This window comes from Bombina bombina, chromosome 6 (assembly GCF_027579735.1).
Source record: "Bombina bombina isolate aBomBom1 chromosome 6, aBomBom1.pri, whole genome shotgun sequence".
NCBI lineage: Eukaryota > Metazoa > Chordata > Amphibia > Anura > Bombinatoridae > Bombina > Bombina bombina.
The window spans coordinates 310,549,541-310,569,164 of record NC_069504.1 but is presented as its reverse complement, the minus strand read 5'-3'; the positions used below and the strand labels follow the sequence as shown (position 1 = coordinate 310,569,164).

At 39.9% G+C, this 19,624-nt stretch overlaps 1 protein-coding gene across 1 annotated transcript in view; it reads left to right on the top strand.

The window, feature by feature from the left end:
- Positions 1–19,624, top strand: part of TMTC2 (transmembrane O-mannosyltransferase targeting cadherins 2) — a 711,043-nt gene that overhangs the window by 498,611 nt on the left and 192,808 nt on the right. Inside the window, exon 8 of the mRNA XM_053716930.1 lies at positions 9,130–9,251. Within this exon, the coding sequence (XP_053572905.1) occupies positions 9,130–9,251 (122 nt within the window). The remainder of the gene's footprint in view (positions 1–9,129; positions 9,252–19,624) is intronic.

The following is a 19,624-nucleotide window of genomic DNA, read 5'->3' as shown; positions in this document are numbered from 1 at the left end:
TAAGGATGTAGCCTGTGATTGCAGCATATACACATATGCCTGCTTTTCATAAGCTCACTGGTTATATCCTTATTTAGAAAGGCACAGGAATGTGGCACATTAAAGGCATCTGGGTCCGGCTCAAGATTTTGTGCTGCCTGAGTCTGATTCACCCACTTGGTTGCATGGTTGAGCCGGCCCTGAAAGGCATTATTATAAATGATTCAATAGAACACAGCATTTAATTCTTGTATGGAAATGAGCCTTTGTGTAGATAGTTCATATATAACTAGCTAACTCCAGAATGCAGCCTTAACCTGTTATCTAGGCATCGAAAATAGTATATTTGACAGCATAAATGTTTTACTGATGCTCTAGATATCACATGGGCAATGCCATTTTTTTAAGGAGGGTCTGAGCAAGAAGGTTTTGCTTGAAAACAGTATAATACTATCTAATTATAGACAAGTGTAGAAGTCCAATATTATTTGCAGATACCCAAGGACAATCAAATAGGAAAATCCTTAAAACAAGAAGTATTCAATAGAAATAATATAAAATAAGTATATTCTGTTTACATTTATAAACTTGGTTTTTTTCCATATATACAATACATTAAGCTCAAATTATTATTATGAATTAGATGAAAGGGAAATTAAATGCATAAAAATCAATGCTTAATACAAATATATATTATAAAATAAAATAGCTGTAATCATACAAATGCATCCCAAAATGATATCATGCTTACACATTTCATAGCCAGAAATGGTACTTCTGGTGCTGCTCACTTTAAATACCCTTTTCTACTAAAGGGCTATAACGGGTGTGTGTATATATACTAGCTGATGTGTGTATATATACTATATCCCCTCTAGGGTTTGCTCTTACACTTTTTGTAAGTGCTCTCTTGGAAAAATATTTTCTTAAAAACTTTAAATGCCTATCCAACTTAAAGTATAAATAAACATTTGTGGCACAGTAAAAATCATTGTTGACCACTTTTTATGAATGCCAACTTGGATTTGATTATAGTCATGTACAGCTTTATATGAGATGCTAAAGATTGAAAGTGACAGTGCATTGTAATTTGAATTGCTCTCTCTAAGGTAAAAGCTAGGGAAACTTTTTTGTACCGTATATAGAAAACGTAAGATCTGTAAGTCTGTTCTCCCTGCAAGTTTAGCCCTGTTAAATGGGTTGTGGTTTCATTGAGAAAAAACTTTTATACAAAAAATAAATCTAAAGGAGCAATTTTACAGTATGCCATCCCTTTTATGGACATTAAAGGGACAGTTTACTCAAAAATGTTCTCCCCTTTAATTTGTTTCCAATGATCCACTTTACCTGCTGGAGTGTATTAAATTGTTTACAAGTATTTCCATTACCCTTATTTGAAATAGTTTATTTAGCCTGTGGTATCCCCACCCATCCTGAAAGTTTTTGGCCTCAAGACAAGCTGTGTTAACACAGCCAGTAGAAGAGATTACACTCCCAGTGGGGTATAGAAGAGATACGGTAAAAAAATATTAATTTTCCATTGTTCTCTCCATGTATTGGCGATTGGTTTATAGACAGATATAAGATAAAGAAGTAGGTATATGTGCACAATGTGATAAAATAATGAGATCTGATTATACCTACAAGCTCAACCAATTTTATTAGGTTGTGGCTTCAAAACACAAAATCAGCTAATTAATTTACACAAATAAGCCTTAAAAAGCAAATCTCATACATTTTATACTCTGCAGCTGGTAAAAAAAGTAATTGGAAACACATTAAGGGAAAAACTATTTTATAGTATACTGTCCCTTTAAAAAAATTTCTGTCATACCTATGAAAGAGATGTCTGCAAACAGAAGAACAAAGACAGGGGCACCACATAGTGTGAACCAGTATGGTGTACATAAATATATACACACAGTGTTACTGCTGTACTCACAAGAATAAAGCACCTCCAGGTGCTATACGATCATGCAGGAAACTCTCAATCTCCCTGCTGACTGGCAACCAGAACCAACCCTGATGCGAGTCTCTCACTGAAAGCCTCTTGATCCACGTGGTAAATCACATATGGCAGGCAGGTCCCAACATCTGAGATCCGGTTGCACGCCAACCAAACCACAATCTCCAAATCCGGCTCCACACATGAAACGTCAGCTGGGACTTTATATCACTGCACTAATACCAGGAGAGTGGCCAAGGCATGTTGCTCCAATAAGGATGTTCCTTAATCCGTGTTAAAACAATAGTGGCAAACAGAAACTAAATACAAATAATTTTATTAAAAACAATCATAAAATGAGCTACATCTATTTACATGAGCTCCATTTACTTTCTTTTTGCCAATATTTAATTCCATGTTAAATTACAGTAAAAGGCATAATTAAACAATTTTAAGCAAAAATATATTTTGAATTTAATGTCCCTTTTTTCATCATTGGAAATTTTTTCCTACAAACCTTTTTTCAATCAAATGATATTTGCAAACAGACGATTGAATTTTTTTTTCTTCATAAACGGAAAGAGTCCACAGCTGCATTCATTACTTTTGGGAATTCAGAACCTGGCCACCAGGAGGAGGCAAAGACACCCCAGCCAAAAGCTTAAATACCTCTCCCACTTCCCCCATCCCTCAGTCATTCTTTGCCTTTCATTCCAGGAGGTTGGCAGAGAAGTGTCAGAAGTTTTTTTGATTGTCTCTTATGGAGGGTAGTACTCTTCGGAATGGGACTGGAGTTTTAAGTAGTCCTGTCAGCCTGTCAGTGAGAGCATGGGTGAAACTTAGAGTCCGGAGATGCAGGGAGAGTCTTCCTGCGAAACCATCCCGATTAACAACTCCACAAGCAATCAGCATTGACGAGTTTCGCTGCCTGCTTTCTTCTCTCAAGTCCATGGCAGAAGCGACGCTACTATCTGTCACACTTGAAGGGCCGTGTTCCTGTTCCACGGCATAGATTCCAGTAAGATCGTTTCATTTTACTTTCATCATGGATGTCTTGTAATTACAAATGTTTATCCGAGAGGCTGCAACCTTGCGGGAACTTAAACCTTTTGTATCTTGGAATCAAGGGTTAAAGGGACAGTATACACTAATTTTCATATAACTGCATGTAATAGACACTACTATAAAGAATATGCTGCTGTTTATTTGTTACTTGTAAACTAGAAGGCTACAAGATCACCTCAATGGAAAGAGAAGTATCAGACTCTGCAAAATGGCAACGTCGTAACACATTCAGACTTAAAGGGACAGTATACACTCATTTTTATATAACTGCATGTTATAGACACTACTATAAAGAATAAGATGCACAGATACTGAAATAAAAATCCAGTATAAAACTGTTTAAAAACTTACTTAGAAGCTCTCAGTTTAGCTCTGTTGAAAAGGTAGTTGGAAAGCCCACTGCAAGTGGGAAATAAGACACTCCCCCTCCCCCTTCTTTTGCATATGAAAAGCAAGCTGGAGTAGGTAGCTGACGGTATTCTCATAAAACTTTGTGGGTTGGTTAGGAGTCTGAAAATCAGAGCAATGTTATTTAAAAATTAGCAAAACTATACATTTTTTAAAAAAACAAAACTTTATGGTCTATATAAATAGATCATCTACAAAACATTTATGCAAAAAAAAATTAGTCTATAATGTCCCTTTAATATTTCCTGAGAGGGTTATTGAACAGGGTTTTTTTTAAATCATGTTTGTTATGTGATTCTGTCTGCCCATGTGTAGTGATACTTGGGCTCATGGCTATTTTGGAACATAATGGCCTATTGCAAGTGACGCAGCCTTTGCGGTCGGGCGCGCTTTTTCATGGACTTCACGGTACACCTTGTGACAGGGCGTGGTCACATTTTGGCTCTCCATTTCCACATTCCTGACCATGTGGCAACGGAGAAATTCTGGTTCACAGGAGGTGGTGAGTACCCCAGCCATTGGGGGTGTAAGGTACCGTTTACATTTTTCTTATTGGTCCATTTTTTTATCAATATCCCAGTTATGGAGGATTCTGATTTTTTGAAGACGGATGTCTGATTCTACTTCTTGCAAAGAATATGAATTGGTCTGGGTGATACATGTCCATCAGTTATGTTCTGAATGCCGTTTTAGAGTGCTCCGTTCCTCGAGATCAGGGAACCAGGGGCCCGCTGAGCCATCCGCCTCTGGGGATTCTGCTTCCCGTGAGTCACGTTCCCTACAACCAACTCTTACTGCGCATGAAGGTAACCCAAACGCGGCTTATCCTTCTCTGGATGGTGGCCTGTTTCCTCCGGAGGTTACGACACGGTTCCGCATGGCCATATCCTTGGCACTGGCGCATTTACATCTCCCAGGAGTGTGTTTAAGATATTGTCCATGTTCTGTTAACCAGTTCTCGTCAGGCGTGGGATCGCCTGGTCCAGTTCAGCCCTCTGGGGGAGTGACTGTCCCTGAGGCTTCAGGGGGTCAACCTTCAGGGCCAGGGTCTTTGTTTGCCCTGGCGGAGGTAAGTTATGCCTTTCGCTATAGACTGGCGCGCCTTCGTGTTCTACTGGGGCACGTTTTGGTGTTACTGGAGGATCCCACTCTTAATGGGGTGGTGGATCATGAGTCTTCCGATGCGAATGGCATGCAGGATTAGACATAAGGGGATGAAGTAATCTTCTTATAGTCTTGTTTCTTGAGTATCTTTCCAGTTCTGAGCTTGAAAGACTTGGTTTCCTTTTGGGCTTGTCCTGCGGGAGTGTCCGTTCTTCCTGGGCGATAACCTAAGGGTTGCCTTAACTTTTATTTTAATCCGGTTAGGATGGATTTTATTTGGTTTAAAGCTTGTGTTTCTTATAATATTTCCTTTGGAAATTTTTCTTCTCTGGAATCGATACTCACAATTTTGTGATTGCACTGTTTACTTTTACGAAAGTTTGTTCATGGGGACGTGTTTTAGTCCTATGTTTGTCTGTTGTTTATCTCTCCCTCTTAGGGGGTGAATTGTGTGGCCTTGTCAATTGGGCCCTTGGTTTCAGGCTGGTCCTGACTGGGTACAAATCCTTTTGTTTTAAGGCCTATTTCAGACACGTGGCACCTGCTATGCCTGGCTAGTCCGGTTAGGGCGCTGAGTGGTTCCCACTATTTTTTGTTTTAGTTTACACATTTCAGCTAGCATTCCGAGAGGATTTGATGGTCCATGGTTTGTTTAGGGGCATGGAGGGATCGTGTTCGGTCCTCATTAGCCTTTCAGTCTAGTGGCCGGGACTCCGTTGAGAGCCGCTACATCATACTCTGTTGGTTCAGATTTGGCTTCCAGAGTGTTTCTTCCCATTGTAGGTAGAAGTTGAAGGTTTTAGGTCCTTCGTGCAGCCAGTTCCTGGCGGTCTTGTCTTTCAAGGTTTTTTTGGGATTGTCCTTTTAGGGTTTATTCCCTCTTGAGGTCTCTTCCTTTGGGTCGAGACTGTTTGGACTTCGTCCGGTCTTTCTCGGCAGAAGTTGAGGGCCGTGCAGCCCTTTTTCTGCTCCCAGGAGTTCGTAGTTCCGTATAAGGGATGATAGACTGTTGTCCCCTCCTTCCTATCTTTCGCTCAGGGGATGTTCCGTCTGGATTGGGATGCTCGGCATTCCTCCTCCTTGGGATGGTCCTCCTGAACGTTAATCTGAGAGGATTATGGAGACTAGTTTTTTTTTCTACTCTCCCTTCGGGGGATTTCTGCTCTTATAATTATCCCTTAGTTTTGGACTTTGTGAATGTAGTACTTGGGGCCTCTGGGTTCTAGAGTAGTTTGCATGACTACAACCTAGCTCCTTGTTGGTGGGGAGTTGGCCTCCTGCTAGGGGCATTCTCTTCCCTTTGGTCTGGTAATTTGTGAGTAAGTTATGTGCCCGTTTCTCCGGTCTATCCCGGATATCTTCCCCTGTGAGGTCTGAATCTTCAGACGAGGTACCTTGTGCTCCCTGGAGATGTCGTTCATTTTAGAACAGCTCTGGGTTCCAGTTCTAGGGTCTTTATATCAGATCTTTATGGTCTTATGATCCTGTAGACTGGTTCGGGATGACCCAGTTTCCAATGGGGACTGGTTTGTAATTAAGAAAGTGCTCCTTTTTACGGTGAGTTTTTCACTGTTGTATCATCAGTGGTGATCTGGATGATCTTCATTCAGTCTTCAACTGATTAGCCTACGGTTTTCTAGTCCTTGTGGACATGTGTGCCGTTTCTCTCTGGGCCCTCCCCTTTGGGGGGGTAGATTGTCTCCTTCAGTGTAGGGTCTTCTTTTTCTGGAGTCGTCCAGCGCTGGTGGTCCGGTAGATGGCTTCGCCACCTAGCAACCAGAGGGTTGGGAGTTTGAATCTAGCTGCAGCTGATTTTCTCTTCACTTTGCATGATAATTTGTTCATTGGGGTCCTGCCTTGGGGCAGGAGGAGTGACACAGGCCATTGTGGTCTAGTGGTTAGCCGTGCAGCCTAGGAAGCGCAAGGCTGAGAGTTTGAGTACTGCTTTGGGTGCTGCATCTTCTCTTCAAGTGCAACTATCAAAGTTATCTCTTTAGGCCTTTTTTTGGAACACGAGTTAGCGTAACAGCCTCATACTTGTAGGGTCGTGTATTTGGGCCTCTCTCAAGCTCTTGTTTACGCTCTTGTTTGCGGAGCGAGTGCCTTTTATTTAGGAGGCAGCAGTCTGCGGCTCTGTGGCTTGTTTGACCAGCTATTGGAGAGTAGAAAGGAGAGTTGTGCCAGATTTTTTAAAGATCTATTTTGCACTTTTTTACTTCCCACAGTCCTCGGGGGTTCTCTTGGAAGTGTCTTATGTTTGAAGGAGCGAAAGGGTTGGCACCCGAACTCTGTTGGGGTGGGTAATTTCCCACTTCTTCCATTCCCTGGGGGGTTTGGGGTTGTTTTGTCTCCCCTGTCTATCAGACATGCCTGTCGCTTGAGCTGGTCTGGTGTGGGAGTAGCATTGAGATCTGTTGCTCTGCAAATTTTGCCCTCGGGTCATTGAGCTTTGATGAGCCTTCCTTGAGGGCTCTGCTTCTTTTCCACGGTTTGGATTTTGTGGAAAGGACTGGCGCTGGTTAGCTGGATGCCTAGCAAGCTGTTGGTTAGGGTTTGGACTTAACTTCATCTGCTTCCGCCTGTTTGCATATATCAAAATTCTAGATTCATCTTCGGATGACAACAGTGTGCAGTGTTCTGATTCTTCAGGTGGTTACCGTCAGGGGTTTCCATATCTGAGTTGCTGCACAAGGTTTACGGTTTTTGGATATTTGGATATCTAAACTGTCTTTAACGGTTTCTGGGGGTTTCGCCTTCAGTTACCTTCTTGGGTGCGGATGCACTTTGTTTGGGAAGATTCTCTTCTCTGGGTTTTGATTTCGGGGATTTTGAGCAATCTAGGGTTGGTCATTGCCTCCCTTGTTGTACGAGACCGGTTAGATTTCGGTTGGTTTGGCTGTCCGGGTTTCGCCCGGTGTTCTTTGGGGATCGTTTGGACCCGATTTCTGGTTTTATTTGTGCCCTATGGGTTCTCTGGAATCCTTGATGGATGTCTCCTTCGTGTCCTTTCTCCTTTGCGGAGAATATGGCTGTTTGTTCCTTTTCTCTGATGAATGGGGCTTGTTGTTTGGAGACCGACTGTCGGGTGATGGTGTCTCCTGGAGGCTGTTGGTTTAGTCGAGTCTAGTTCCTGCGGTCTCTAGCAAGGCTTATGGATTATCTGCGCGTCAGTGTCCTTGGGCTTTTTCCTTTTTTCAAGGTTTTTTTCAAGGTTTCGGACGAAGCTGGGTTTCTGGAGTAGGGGTTTAGGCCTGGTGCCCTCAGAATGGGCCGCCTTTTGTACCCTCCCATTTTAGCATTCAGTGTCCTCTATAGCTTGGGTATTGTTTTTCCAAAAGTAATGAATGCAGCTGTGGATTCTTTCCGTTTATGAAGAAAAACATAAAATATGCTTACTTGATCATTTCCTTTTCTTCAGACGGAAAGAGTCCACAGCTCCCCACCCGTAATTTTTCTGAGGGGAGTCGGTTATTTTTGTTCTTTTGGCACCTTTTTTCACCCTATGCTTCTTCTACTGTTCCTTGTTCCTCAGCAGAATGACTGGGGGATGGGGGAAATGGTAGAGGCATTTAAGCCTTTGGCTGGGGTGTCTGCCTCCTCCTGGTGGCCAGGTTCTGAATTCCCAAAAGTAATGAATGCAGCTATGGACTCTTTCCGTCTGAAGAAAAGGAAATTATCAGGTAAGCATAATTTATGTTTTTACTTTGTACAAGTTTCTGCTGTCTGCTTATGTTCTGTGTATTTTGTAAGAAATACTATCAGTTGACTGAAGATGTAGTTTGTGACATTTTTCATGCCACTGTTTGTTATTAGATACCAACTGCTGGTGCTGATTATAGTAAAACACATAGAGGCCTATTTATCAAAGGTCTGGCGGACCTGATCCGACAGTGCGGATCAGGCCCGCCAGACCTCGCTGAATCCGGAGAGCAATACGCTCTCCGTAGTCAGCATTGCACCAGCAGCTCTTGTGAGCTGCTGGTGCAACGCCCCCCCCTGCAGACTCGTGGCCAATTGGCCGCCAGCAGAGGGGTGTCAATCAACACGATCGCACGCAACCGGGTTGAATTCCGGCGATGTCTGTCCGCCTGCTCAGAGCAGGCGAACAGGGTTATGGAGCAGCGGTCTTTAGACCGCTGCTTCATAACTGCTGTTTCTGGCTAGCTTCATAGAGTTGTTATCTTCATTTTCATCAGACTATTTAAGAATTTGTCTTTTTCAGGAATTTGTATTATATTGTGTGCCTCTGATTTACCAGCATGCAAGAAAGTACTTGCTTGTAAATCTGTTTGTTCCCCTCTTGTTTTTTTACCCCTTGAGATATATGAATATATATATCTAGACTAGTTTTTATTGTAAATCAACCAAATGAGGTTAGCTCAATTCAGAGAGTTCAGACTCTGTGATATGTGGTATATCCACTTACAGAATCACTGCAGTGAAACTAAACTTAATAACTTCCTTCCATCCTTCACACCATGATTCAACCTTTCTACCTCCACAAGTCTAGTACTTTTCTGCATCTCCTACTGAGCTGTTTGTTACAGTTACTGGATAAGGCTTTGTCTAATGTAATTGATACTGGCAATCTTGAACCATTATCTTTTTTTTTCTTTCTCCCCCTTCAGGAGAGGCCTACATGAGACTGAACAAGGTGTCAGAAGCTGAACATTGGTATATGGAGTCATTGAGATCAAAGTCTGATCACATACCAGCACATCTTACATATGGCAAACTGCTAACCTTAACAGTAAGCTATTCTTAACTTTAATGTATATTCCTTTTTTTCTGCACGTGTGTGTATGTATGTATGCATGTATATATGTGTGTGTATATATAAATATATATATATATATAGTACATACATACATATAATTGTACTTGTGTGTGTGTGTGTGTGTGTGTGCGTGTGTCTGTATGTGTGCGTTTGTATATATTTCACAGGAAATATAACATTTTCCGGGAAAGCCCTTAGGAAAATGTTGAGAGGTATGAATAATACACAGAAAAACAAATCAATATTATAAGGGATAGTATTTTCTTTTCTTTTTTCTTTTTTCTTTTTTAATGTAAGTCCCAGATATACTCCCTTTTAGCTTGAAAATCAAAGTAATCTGCTTTATCTTATTTTTTTTTTAAATGTTAAAATATTGCTATTTCATATGCATGATACAACTTTTGAGGTATTTTGTCCCTTTGGCACAGGTGTTCATTATTTAGTCATAATAGTAAAAAATATAGCCCAAAAAGGTGGAAAGGTGTGATGGAAAAAACGTGCAATTTTTTCTAATATATAGTGTGAGTACTAAACATATTAGTTGAAAATATGATTAGTACCTCAGTAATTGAAATGGATGGAAGGCAGCCAGATTACCAGTTTATAAACTTTTGGTTTTATGAATTTTCCAGTAATAGTATATAGATGTTAAGGTCAAACAGTTTTAAACTGCTTGTAATAATTATGTAAGACCACACATGCTTAATGAAATAACTTCAGAGAAGTTATGTATGTAAATAAGGTCTAGTTGAACTGTTTTACAGTAAAAGTATATGAATAGCTAAACTCACTAGGTAAGTTATTTCCTTATCAGAATGCAAAGTTACTCTGATTCAAGATTTTTAATGATTGAAGGTTCTTAAAGGGGCTTGAAACCCAATTTTTTTTCTTTGATGTAGAAAGAACATGCAATTTTCAACAACCTTCCAATTTACTTCTATTATCTAATTTGCGTCATTCTCCTGATATCCTTTGTTGAAAAGCATATCTAAATAGGCTCAGAAGCGACTGATTGGTGGCTGCACATAGATGCCTCGTGTGATCGGCTCAACCATGTGCATTACTATTTTTTTCAACAAAGGATATCTGAAGAATGAAGCAAATTAAATAATAGAAGTAAATCGGAATGTTGTTTAAAATTGTTTTCTCTATCTGAATCATGAAAGAAATATTTTGGGTTTAATCCCTTTAAACAAAGTTGCAGGTGGGGAGCTGTATTTTCTATTTTAAATTAGTAAATTAGGTTCCTGGTCTAATAGTACAGTACTTCTTAATTTCAGTCCTCAGGACCCCCATTTTTATGATATCTGAACTAGAGCACAGGTTAAATAATCAGCTGGTGGGTGGGAGAGGGTAACTAACCTTGGTTACTGATCAGCTGATTATTTCACCTGTCCTTTGGTACAGATATCAGGACAGGCAGACATAAGCAACAGATACAAATATACGGCTAGATTACGAGTTTTGCGTTAAGAGGGGTGCGGTGCTAACTTGCACGTTATTGTCACCGCTCACTTCCCTACAGCGCTGGTATTACAGGTTTTCATAAACCCGGCATTAACAGGCAAGAAGTGAGCGTTGAGCAAAATTGTGCTCCATATCGCACTCCAATACCAGGACTGCTTAAGTCAGCGGTAAACTGGTTTTACATGCTCGTGCACGATTTCCCTATAGACATCAATGGGGAGAGCCGGCTGAAAAAAAGCCTAACACCTGCAAAAAAGCAGTGTAAAGCTCCGTAACACAGCCCCATTGATTCCTATGGGGAATCTAAATGTATGTTTGCACCTAACACCCTAACATAAACCCTGAGTCTAAACACCCCTAATCTTACACTTATTAACCCCTAATCTGCGGCCCCCAACATCGCCGACACATACATTATACTTATTAACCCCTAATCTCCCGCACCCAATGTCGCTGCACCTACACTTATGAACCCCTAATCTTCCGCCTCCGACATCGCCGACACCTACATTATATTTATTAACCCCTAATCTGCTGCTCCCGACATCGCCGCCGCCACCACCTACACTTATGAACCCCTAATCTGCTGCCCCCAACATCGCCGATACCTACAATATATTTTTTAACCCCTAATCTACTGCCCCCAACATCGCCGACACCTACATAATGTTATTAACCCCTAATCTTCCGCCCCCAACGTCGCCACCACTATAATAAACATATTAACTCATAAACCACCGTACTCCCGCATCGCAAACACTAGTTAAATTTTATTAACCCCTAAAAGGTACTAAATAGTTATTAACTATTTACTAACTACCTAGCTAAAATAAATACAAATTTACCTGTAAAATAAAACCTAACCTGTCTTACACTAACACCTAACCTTACACTACAATTAAATCAATTACCTAAATTAAATACAATTACCTAAATTACAAAAAAAACACTAAATTACACAAAATAAAAAAATAAATTATCAGATATTTTAACTAATTACACCTAATATAATAGCCCTATCAAAATAAAAAAGCCCCCCCCCCCCCAAATAAAAAAACCTCTAGCCAAAACTAAACTACCAATAGCCCTTAAAAGGGCCTTTTGCGGGGCAACCACCCAAATAAAATCCTAACTAAAAAACCCTAAGCTCCCCATTCCCTGAAAAGGGCATTTGTATGGGCATTGCGGCGGTTTAGGGGTTAATATGTTTATTATAGTGGCGGCGATGTCCGGAGCGGCAGATTAGGGGTTAATAATTTTATTTTAGTGTTTGCAATGTGGGAGGGCCTCGGTTTAGGGGTTAATAGGTATTTTATGGGTGTTATTGTACTTTTTAGCACTTTAGTTATGAGTTTTATGCTACAGCTTTGTAGTGTAAAACTCATAACTACTGACTTTAGATTGCATTACGAATCTTGCGGGATAGGCTGTACCGCTCACTTTTTGGCCTCCCAGAAAAAGCTTGTAATACCAGCGCTGTGGAAGTCCCATTGAAAAAAAGACTTTACGCAAATTGTGTAAGTTAAGTTAATTTGCGGTACGACAAAAAAATTGTGCGGGACAACTGTACCTACAAGACTCGTAATAGCAGCGGTAGTGAAAAAGCAGCGTTATAACCCATAACGCTGCTTTTTTACTCCATATCGCAAAGCTCGTAATCTAGCCGATAGTAAAGAAAATCTTTTATTGATTTCACCAACTTGTCAGGGCCGGATTGGGCAGCCGAGATACCGGGAAAAATCCCGGTGGGCCGGCAGCTGACAGGAGCTGACTGTGCTTGTAAGAGTACAAAGTACTGTGTGCCTCACAGTCCCTGAGTCTATAGTACTTTTTAACCCTCTGTTTGTACCAGAGTGACATGGTGCTCTCCTGCAAGCAGCACTATTGACAGACCAGCCAGCCCAAGGCTTGCTCCCCAGCCTGTGTGAGGGTTAAGTGGGAAGGAGAGCTGCCTGACATGCCTGGAATAATTCTGCTTCCGCTGCCAGAGGACAGCCTTGCCTGCAAGCATTTCAGATCCCTATTCCTGATCCCAGCTCTTGCTGCACCCACTGGGCTTGGCTGGCCATGGCAACTTCACCCCAGAAATCCACCTCTGCAGCCAGTGAAGGAGCAGAGCAGCCGACAGGTGAAGGAGCGGCCAACTTGCTTTTTGCCAGCTCAAATGCGGCCAGACCACTCCGCTCCATTAGGCAGTGGAGGCTATTTCCTTTGGGGATCAGCTACAGGGAGGTGTCCTTACATTGCCAGGGATATTGGGCTGGAGGGCAGCGGGGCTGGCCAGGGGGCAAAGCTGACCCAGAGGGGGGGCGGGTCTGGTCCAGTCTATACAAATTTCCAGGGTCAGTCTGATTTCCCAGTCCGGCCCTATAACTTGTGTGGGTTTTTTTTTTTTTTTTTTACAGAATTATAAACGTAAAAAAAATACATTTTGGATAGGTTTTTGATTGAAATATTGTTAACCCTCTTGGCTGTACCACAGTCGTAAATATATATATATATATATATATATATATATATATAGAGAGAGAGAGAGAGAGAGAGAGAGAGAGAGAGAGAGAGAGAGAGAGAGAAAATGAATAACTCATTGTGTAGTTCATTAACAAATCTAGACAAGTCAGAAGGCTTGTAACACAAAATATTTTCTCTACATTTTGTGCTTAGTGGAGGATTTTAAGCTCACTTTTCGCCTCTCCATAATTTTAAAAGTTGTTGTATGTTTGTATGTATGTGTGTGTGTATATATATATATATATATATATATATACAGGGAGTGCAGAATTATTAGGCAAGTTGTATTTTTGAGGATTAATTTTATTATTGAACAACAACCATGTTCTCAATGATCCCAAAAAACTCATTAATATCAAAGCTGAATAGTTTTGGAAGTAGTTTTTAGTTTGTTTTTAGTTATAGCTATTTTAGGGGGATATCTGTGTGTGCAGGTGACTATTACTGTGCATAATTATTAGGCAACTTAACAAAAAACAAATATATACCCATTTCAATTATTTATTTTTACCAGTGAAACCAATATAACATCTCAACATTCACAAATATACATTTATGACATTCAAAAACAAAACAAAAACAAATCAGTGACCAATATAGCCACCTTTCTTTGCAAGGACACTCAAAAGCCTGCCATCCATGGATTCTGTCAGTGTTTTGATCTGTTCACCATCAACATTGCGTGCAGCAGCAACCACAGCCTCCCAGACACTGTTCAGAGAGGTGTACTGTTTTCCCTCCTTGTAAATCTCACATTTGATGATGGACCACAGGTTCTCAATGGGGTTCAGATCAGGTGAACAAGGAGGCCATGTCATTAGATTTCCTTCTTTTATACCCTTTCTTGCCAGCCACGCTGTGGAGTACTTGGACGCGTGTGATGGAGCATTGTCCTGCATGAAAATCATGTTTTTCTTGAAGGATGCAGACTTCTTCCTGTACCACTGCTTGAAGAAGGTGTCTTCCAGAAACTGGCAGTAGGACTGGGAGTTGAGCTTGACTCCATCCTCAACCGGAAAAGGCACCACAAGCTCATCTTTGATGATACCAGCCCAAACCAGTACTCCACCTCCACCTTGCTGGCGTCTGAGTCGGACTGGAGCTCTCTGCCCTTTACCAATCCAGCCACGGGCCCATCCATCTGGCCCATCAAGACTCACTCTCATTTCATCAGTCCATAAAACCTTAGAAAAATCAGTCTTGAGATATTTCTTGGCCCAGACTTGACGTTTCAGCTTGTGTGTCTTGTTCAGTGGTGGTCATCTTTCAGCCTTTCTTACCTTGGCCATGTCTCTGAGTATTGCACACCTTGTGCTTTTTGGCACTCCAGTGATGTTACAGCTCTGAAATATGGCCAAACTGGTGGCAAGTGGCATCTTGGCAGCTGCACGCTTGACTTTTCTCAGTTCATGGGCAGTTATTTTGCGCCTTGGTTTTTCCACACGCTTCTTGCGACCATGTTGACTATTTTGAATGAAACGCTTGATTGTTCGATGATCACGCTTCAGAAGCTTTGCAATTTTAAGAGTGCTGCATCCCTCTGCAAGATATCTCACTATTTTTGACTTTTCTGAGCCTGTGAAGTCCTTCTTTTGACCCATTTTGCCAAAGGAAAGGAAGTTGGCTAATAATTATGCACACCTCATATAGGGTGTTGATGTCATTAGATCACACCCCTTCTCATTACAGAGATGCACATCACCTAATATGCTTAATTGGTAGTAGGCTTTCAAGCCTATACAGCTTGGAGTAAGACAACATGCATAAAGAGGATGAGGTGGTCAAAATACTCATTTGCCTAATAATTCTGCACTCCCTGTATACAGCCATGGCCAAAAATATTTCTGTCAGATAATGCACCACTTCACCTAGAAAATTGTTGCAATTACAAATGTTTAGGCATTCTCATGTTTATTTCTTTTGTTTGTATTGGTATGACACAAAAAAGTGGAGTAAAAAAAGCCAAATCTGACACATTCCACGCAAAACTCCAAAAATTGACTGGACAAAATTATTGGCACCCTCAATTTAATATTTGGTAGCACACTCCTTGGAAAAAATAACTGAAGTCAATCGCTTCCTGAAACCATCATTGAGTTTCTTACACCTCTCTACTGGAATTTTGGACCACTCTTCTTTTGCCAACAGCTCAAGGTCTCTCAGATTGGAAGGGTTCCTTTTCCAAACTGTTGTTTTGAGATCAGATTTGGCTTTTTTTTCTCCACTTTTTTGTGTCATATCAATGCAAACAAAAGAAATAAACATAAGAATTCCTAAACATTTGTAATAGCAACAAGTTTCTGGGCAAAGTGGTGCATTATTTGACAGAAATGCAGGGGTGCCAATATTTTATATATATAATTTTTTTTTTCTAATTTTCTTTTTTTAGGTTATAAAAGTAACATAACAGGCAAGTTACATCAGAGGGTTTCAAGATAAATACAGAAGTACACGTAATATGGGATCAGATTGAGTCCCCTATAATACATTGTCAAAGTAATATTATAAACAAAACCCGATTATACAAAGTAGTGAACCTCAAGTATTATTTTTTTGTTGTTGATATATGTCCCCTTAAACATGGTAGCATATGAGATGATTTCCCCTAATGATATATAGAGGTCTCTTTTGGACCCCCAAAAAGATAGCTATGGCACAATGGGGAATTTCAGTGGAGGAATAAAAAAGAAAGAAAGAAAAAGGGCAGCTCTTGGACCCAAGATGCAAACAAACCAACAGTGAAATTCAACAGTTGAAAGTAATCCAACCACTTTCTGCACATTTCCATTACCAACTTTTGTGTGTGGAGGGGCGTGGAACAAATGATTATACGATATTCAGTAGCTGCTGTCTGACTAAAGAAAAGGCTATATCTATGGTGTAATATATATTGGAACTTTTTCTGTCTCCCTTAACAGGGATATATATAATATCTTATGAGAGATGGAATGAACATCACATAAAAATATATAATAATAGTAAGAAAGAGAAAGAAAAATAAAAAACCCTAGACAACTCTCCAAAGGAAGGACTGACCCTATATCAAATATACAATATGAGTTTGACAAAATGTATAGGGGTAAATCAACAGAAAAAGGATTCCATTTTAAACAGGGGTAGTGAAAATAGTATGCAAGTTATCTTCCTTAAACTATTAGCCAAACTTTCTATTTTATAGGAGCTCTATAGGGAATATAGGCTATAGGCAAGAGGTTACTCAGAGTAATTGACTTGACATTTACAGAACATATAGTAAACAGCTGTCCTATGAGCATGTGAATATTAACAATTAGTTAACTATAATAAGAAGGATAATAGAAGTAACTATCAAAACATATATGTTATTAACCTTATAGTGTCCTTATCTCAGAGGCACTCTGTACTCTGACTGAAAGGTCTTCATGTAGAGCACTATAGACATAAAGACTACTAATAGATCTCAGAGAACAGACACCAGTCTTACTGAGATTTTTTACTATTTTTCAATTAACTTGAAAGATCAAATAGTCAGTACTTAAACATTATAAACCTTGTTAGAAACTATCCCATTAACATGCTGCAAGACACCAAAAGTTAAATAATAGATTACTTCCCTGAATCTCGGACGCAGATATCAGGAATAAGCTTATATATTGTCTGAATCTACAACATGTCTACAGGGTTGGCAACTATTGAATCTAGTAAACAGATATGAATATAGCAGTTATTAGAAAAGATAAAACCGGTAGTCAATTAACATACAGCATACAGTACTGCATGAGATGTTGTCTAGTTACTGTGCATTTCTCCCCAGGGAGTCAATTATTTAATTGATTGCCAATTTCCTTTATATGTGTAGCAAGAACAAGTCTGCTAAGGAGGTTGCACAGTACAGGTAAAATTAGGTTATGCATTAACTTGAGTACATCTCAGAAATAAAACATTAGTTTAAAGTAACATCCATATTTGGAGCTCTTCCAGAACAAATAACTTTAGGGTATGCAGAGCATATATGGAAAATTTTGAATACATTTTACCCTACGCCAACACGGACAACTTTGAAGTCTGTTCCATTACACAATAAGGGTAACAGTCTTGTAAGTACACTTGTTGCAGTCGACAGAACTGATGTGTAAGTCCCCTTGTAAATAAATTGCTGGAGGAAAAGGTTCTGGGAAGCACCTTTGTAGTTTCTTACCCCCTCCACAAATTCTAGCAGTTGTGCCTTCCAAGTATGGCTCACCTTCAGTCCTAAAAGTCTTGTACTAGCAGGGAATGGTTGGTGCTGCAATATATCCTCCTTCTCAGATATCAAGACCAAAATGGCTGTATATGTTTGAAGGTAGCTGTGTCCCAAGTAATTGTTATGCTCGGTATCATGAGTGGGGTATAGAGAAACAGCTGCACATGGCGTCGGATCTATAGATCGGCAAGGTGAGGATCGTTGATATGCTGTGGGTGAAGCCAGACACCCATCCCGGACTGTCAGCCAGCTAGTACACTGAGGGTCTGTGGGGGTATTCAGGGACCGGGCAGTCTTACTGCTCACAGTTTCAGACGCTGTTAGGGATCCTCGCTGTACTGCATCAACAGAGTTAAGTAAGTGGCCCTCGCTTGTGTCAGCTAGCTCTAAAGATGAGTTTAACTCGTATATCTTCACTTGTTTAGATATGTTAGGTGAAGGCTCCATTGCAATCCCGCCTTGGGGTATATGATCATCTCTATGATGTGCAGTTGTTGGGAGAGAGCTGGTATGGTTTTCCTTTATCGGGTCAGTCATTCTCACTGTTTGACCAATGTATTTAGGTCTTGAAGCTGGGAGTAGGTTGCATAGTTCAAGTTCTAAACTTTTATAGTGGTTTTCTATTAGTTGCATCACTTACGTTTCCCACTTGTCCAAGGCCTCCATGTTCAGAGATTTCAAGCGGCTCAGCAGTGCGAGTATTCGTTTACAGACTTGATGGCTCCCTCATTAGCTTGAGAAAGATGGTCTTAAATGTGGTAGTTATAAACTACCTTGTAACCCAGAATCTGGGGGGGAATCATGCGGTAGCCCCAGACACGCAGTAGACTCATTGTAGATGTATTATCTCTTGAGATTAGGCAAGAGCAGGTCCGCATGGCTTTCTGGAGAGCATAGGTAGGAATGCCGTCAAGAATCAACCCTAAGATCTTGCTGATATTGAGTTATATATATATCTTCTCTTGAATGGGTACAATTGACTGAATAATTATAGCAAAACATAGAAAAAAAAACAATTTTAAGATCAGGAGCTTCAATAAAATGTGTCCTGCCGCTCCAGAAGTTGGCTCCGCCCCTCCAATATTTTATATATTTTTATATATATTAGATAATAGAAGTGAATTAGAAAGTTGTTTAAAATATTATGCTCTATCTGAATCATGAAAGTTTAATTTTTATTTCACTGTCCCTTTAAAAGGACACAAAAAAACACTTTTTTATTATTTCATAATTCAGATAGAGCATGCAATTTTAAGCAACTTTCTACTTTACTCCTATTATACATTTTTCTTCATTCTCTTGCTATCTTTATTTAAAAAAAAAAACAGAAATGTAAGCATAGGAGCCAGTCCATTTTTGGTTTGCTGAACCAAAAATGGTCCGACTCCTATGCTTACATTCCTGCTTTCTCAAATCTATTTATCTGAATCATTAAATAAACTATTTGTTTCTGTGTACCTTTGCTTACATTCCTGCCTTTTTTAATCTATTTATCTGAATAATGAAAAAATAAATTGTTTTTTTTTGTCCTTTTAACTGATTCAAATAGTGTCTTCTGACAGTTTGGAATATCATAGCAATGGAACCCAAAAACCACTTGAGTAACATATAGATTAAAAAAAGATTCAAGTACATAAAGTTCAAAGGGACATTACAGCCAAAATTGGAATCCACATGGATGGATTTCTGTTTTAAATATAAGCATTTTTGTAATATACATGTATATATGTAATATATATGTATTAGCAAAAAGGGGTTTAATAAAAGCTATAGCTCTTTCAAATGTGTATAAGTATGTACTGTGCAAAAGCATTTTAAACAGAACACTTGCTCAGAGAGCCTAAGGTGCTTGTTGCATCTGGTAATGACTCTATTTGTTTAAATGATAGGAAAGTCAAAATTGAACCTGCGTGACTCGGAAGACACTTTTAAATTCACTTTTATTTTCAAATGCACTTTGTTCCCTTTGTATCCTTCATTGAAAAAGAATACGCACATATCCTACACTAGTGGTAGCTGGCTTCTGATTGGTGCCTGCACATATTTGTCTCTTGTCATTGGCTACAATTTGACAATAGAAGTGTTTTGGAAAGTCATTTAAAATTGTATGCGCTATCCAAATCATGAAGAAAATTTGGGGGTTTCA